The sequence below is a fragment of the Triticum dicoccoides genome, chromosome 7B (genome assembly GCF_002162155.2).
Source record: "Triticum dicoccoides isolate Atlit2015 ecotype Zavitan chromosome 7B, WEW_v2.0, whole genome shotgun sequence".
In the NCBI taxonomy this organism is placed as follows: domain Eukaryota; kingdom Viridiplantae; phylum Streptophyta; class Magnoliopsida; order Poales; family Poaceae; genus Triticum; species Triticum dicoccoides.
Window position 1 is genome coordinate 48705233 of NC_041393.1, and position 3596 is coordinate 48708828.

Consider the following 3596-nt stretch of genomic DNA (forward strand, 5'->3'; position numbering starts at 1 on the left):
TCCGGTGGCTGGAAGGGTTCCGGGGGAATCTCTTGGCTGGCGTGGCGGCCACTCCGATGGCAGTGCCTTTGGGTGTTGCTTCCCTTGTTGGAGGCTTCGGAGAGGACCTCCTTCCTTCCACCCCTCCCAGGAGCTCAGGTGAAAACCTCAGAACCCCCTGTTCCAAGCGACGACGACACCACAGTGTCGTGCTCCTTCCTGAAGGTGTTGCTCGGGGGCTGCTCAAGTGGCGGTGGAAGTGGCGATGGTTCGGTGTCGACACATGCATTCTGGTCAGCTTCATCTTGGAGGTTGCGACGACGTAGGCGACACTCGTCTGGTGGAGCCACTGCCGATGGTCGAGGCATCGTCGGCAGTCTGTGCCATCAGGTTCGGGGTGCTCAGGGGAAAACCCCAGATCTGGGTCTTTCGGATCGGATGATGATGGCGTTCTATCGCTTTCCCTTCTGGGGGCATCGTCTTGGAGCAAGTGCTGGCTGGAGGGATGGTGGAGCGGTGTTTCATCTCACACTTTGATGGCGGCGGAGATCCACGGCATGGCGCTGTGGAGACTCGGCGTCTGATGCGCGTAGATGGGCTCGTGCAGGAGGAGGTTGCTGTCTAGCGTCATGGTGACGTCGATGGCAGAGTGGCCAGACAAGGTAGAAGCCTCAATATGATCTGAAGACCTGTGGAAGATGGCGGCGACGACACACGAGTGCGTCTAACCGGATTGTGCCCCAGACCCGGTATGTGGCTCGGCTGGGGCTTCCAAATGAGTTTCGGCTTCCGGCTTTTGATGTTAGGCTTAGGTGAGTGGTTTGGGTAGTGGCCCAGCTAGCACCCCTCCATCATTTTGGATAGGAGTAGCGGCATATGTTGCCAAGATGGTGGATTCAGACATATTGTTGTAATACTTTGTAAGGTCCTCGAGAATAATCAATAAAGTGGCCGTATGCATCTCCCAGATGCAGAGGCCGGGGGTCATCCTCCTTTAAAAAAAACAGAAACCATCTTTCTTTCTTTCTTTCTTTCTTGCTCAATTAATTTTACTCCAACTCTACTATAAACGTGTATACGTGGACTACTATGTGTGTATGTCTGTTGTAACAACTCAAATAATTGCTGGCAGGGTCTGTTTTTGTCAACTCAAATAATACAGTATGTTCTATCTTCTCTTTTCTTTCGTCTCTTTCTCAGGCAATTAAGTCAAATCATTGTCATTAGCTGCTGCATTAAACATATGGGCGTGATGTGTGTTACTTGGATATTCTATTATCCATGAAATGAGTTAATGTATTTTAAAAAGTGTTCATGTCAGTTGCGAAAATGTTTTATAGAAAAGATGACAAACTTAGTTATATTAGTAATTTATTTTTAATAGGAAAAAGTTATACTATCAAAACAAGTATTGTACTATGTGTAGATCGGTGAAAATTTCTTGACCATTTTCTTAAATAGAAGCATAATAATTAATCTAATTACGAAACTCAAAAGACACTACAAAAAATTATGATAAAAATGAACAAAAATATTTTATATATAATAAAAAGACAAAATAGGGTCGATGAACACCCGCTAATCTCGGCCCAAGTAGGAGTGTGGCCCAAATAGGAGAAGTGGCAGGGCAGGCAAACAGTTCCTCCCGCGTTCAGAAAAAAAGGAACCATGAAAAGGAATCGGACCCGGAGGAGGACGGCCGAATCATGCAGGCACTCGGAGACCAAAAATCAGTATAAGAGCAGAGGCACCAAACGAGGCAGGCCATCAATCTAGCGAGCCAACAACATCACCAATCGATCGAAACAGCGAAACACCTACGGGATCGTCCTAGCGAAGCAAATCGACATGGCGAGCGGCACGAGGGGTGTCGCCGCGGCGACTATCTCGCTCGCCGTGCTGCTCCTAATCTTTTGCTTCTCGCCCACCACCGTTGCGGCCGCCGGCGTCCCCAGCATCGACGCCACGCGGACGCGCCACCTGCCGCTGCCACGCGGACTGCTGCGTGGCCCGGAGAGTGTCGCCTTCGACGCCAAAGGCCAGGGTCCATACAGCGGCGTGTCCGACGGCCGCGTGCTTAAGTGGAATGGCGACAAGCTTGGCTGGTCGACGTACACCTACAACCCCGACTACAGCAGTGAGGCGTGCACGGCGTCTCTCCTTCGCCCGGAGACCGTCACCGAGGGCCACTGCGGCCGGCCGCTCGGTCTGCGGTTCCACCTCAAGTCCGGGTACCTGTACATTGCCGACGCCTACAAGGGGCTCATGAGGGTCGCGCCAGGCGGCGGGGAGGCGACTGTGCTTGTCACGGAGGTTGATGGCGTACCTCTCCGCTTCACCAACGGGGTGGACATCGACCAGGTAACCGGCGAGGTCTACTTCACGGACAGCTCCAGGAACTACAATAGGTCGCAACATGAGATGGTGACAAGAACTGGAGACTCAACGGGTCGGCTATTGAGGTATGACCCACGGACAGGAAAGGCCGTCGTGCTCCAGGCCGACATCACTTACCCCAATGGCCTCGCCATCAGTGCTGATCGGACACATCTTGTCATCTCATCGACCGGGCCGTGTAAGCTGCTACGATACTGGATCAAGGGCTCCAAGGCGGGCACGATGGAGCTATTCGCCGACCTCCCTGGCTATCCAGACAATGTGAGGCCCGACAAGAAAGGAGGATACTGGGTGGCACTGCACCGTGAGAAGGCTGAGCTCCCCTTTGGCGTTGATAGCCACCTGCTAGCATTGAGGATCGATGCCGAGGGAAAAATAATCGAGGAGATGCGGGGACCCAAGAGCGTGAGGCCGACTGAGGTGGTGGAGAGGAAAGGTGGAAGATTGTTCATGGGATCCGTCGAGCTTCACTATGTGTCCGTCGTCACGCGCAAATAGAGAAATCAATTAGTAGTGAATTAAGGATTTTCCTAGGACATGTGCCTTTTAAATTTTTTTGTTATGATTTTGTTTGGACTGATTTTATTTGTAAGACTATTATTAGTATGTGTTATATTAGAGGAGTTTTCTGTTTGACGACCTTCATGTATTGTCATTATAAAATGTATGGAACTGTTTTTCCCGTAGTACTAGATAATAGTAGATATGTGAGTTCCAAAGACTGAAGAAAGCACTAGCATCGTTGTGAACATCAAATATAGTTAGCATAGGAGCACAGATTAATACTCACAAAAAACGAGACAACGCAATCTTGCAAAAGCAGAAGAACTTTGTAAGAGAAATCAATTGTTGAGAAATTGAAAATCAGCTAAGTGACTCTTGGCAAAATATATCTAGGTCACGCTGCTTAGTTAAAGAACTATGTTATCATGAAGAAGTACCATTTGTCTTCTTTATTTCAAACCATAAAATCCTGAACTAGCTCATTAAAAATCAAGGAAAGAATTGGCCTAAAACCTTGAAGTTGTTACTGAAAATAAATAAGATACATGTTCACTAAATATTTGAACCTTAATAGCACAGTCACAACTTTCCCTTTTTAAATTTGAATGATCCATCTGTCCTACTACATAACTGTGTTGTTTAAATGCATTTTTCACATAATTCATGATCTTTACCGAGCTATGAATTGGTACAAATATAAAATAGTACTGGCTAAA

The 3596-nt window shown here is 48.2% G+C and overlaps 1 protein-coding gene across 1 annotated transcript; it reads left to right on the top strand.

Moving 5' to 3' along the window:
- The first annotated feature begins 1827 nt into the window (after positions 1 to 1827).
- Positions 1828 to 2874, top strand: LOC119337200 (protein STRICTOSIDINE SYNTHASE-LIKE 10-like). The gene has a single exon (XM_037609320.1). It carries the CDS (start codon positions 1828 to 1830, stop codon positions 2872 to 2874), a length of 1047 nt encoding a protein of 348 aa, XP_037465217.1.
- Positions 2875 to 3596: the final 722 nt, after the last annotated feature.

Coding starts and splice junctions, on each gene's coding strand:
- LOC119337200 (XM_037609320.1), top strand. CDS start 1,828: ATGGCGAGCGGCACGAGGGGTGTCGCCGCGGCGACTATCTCGCTCGCC.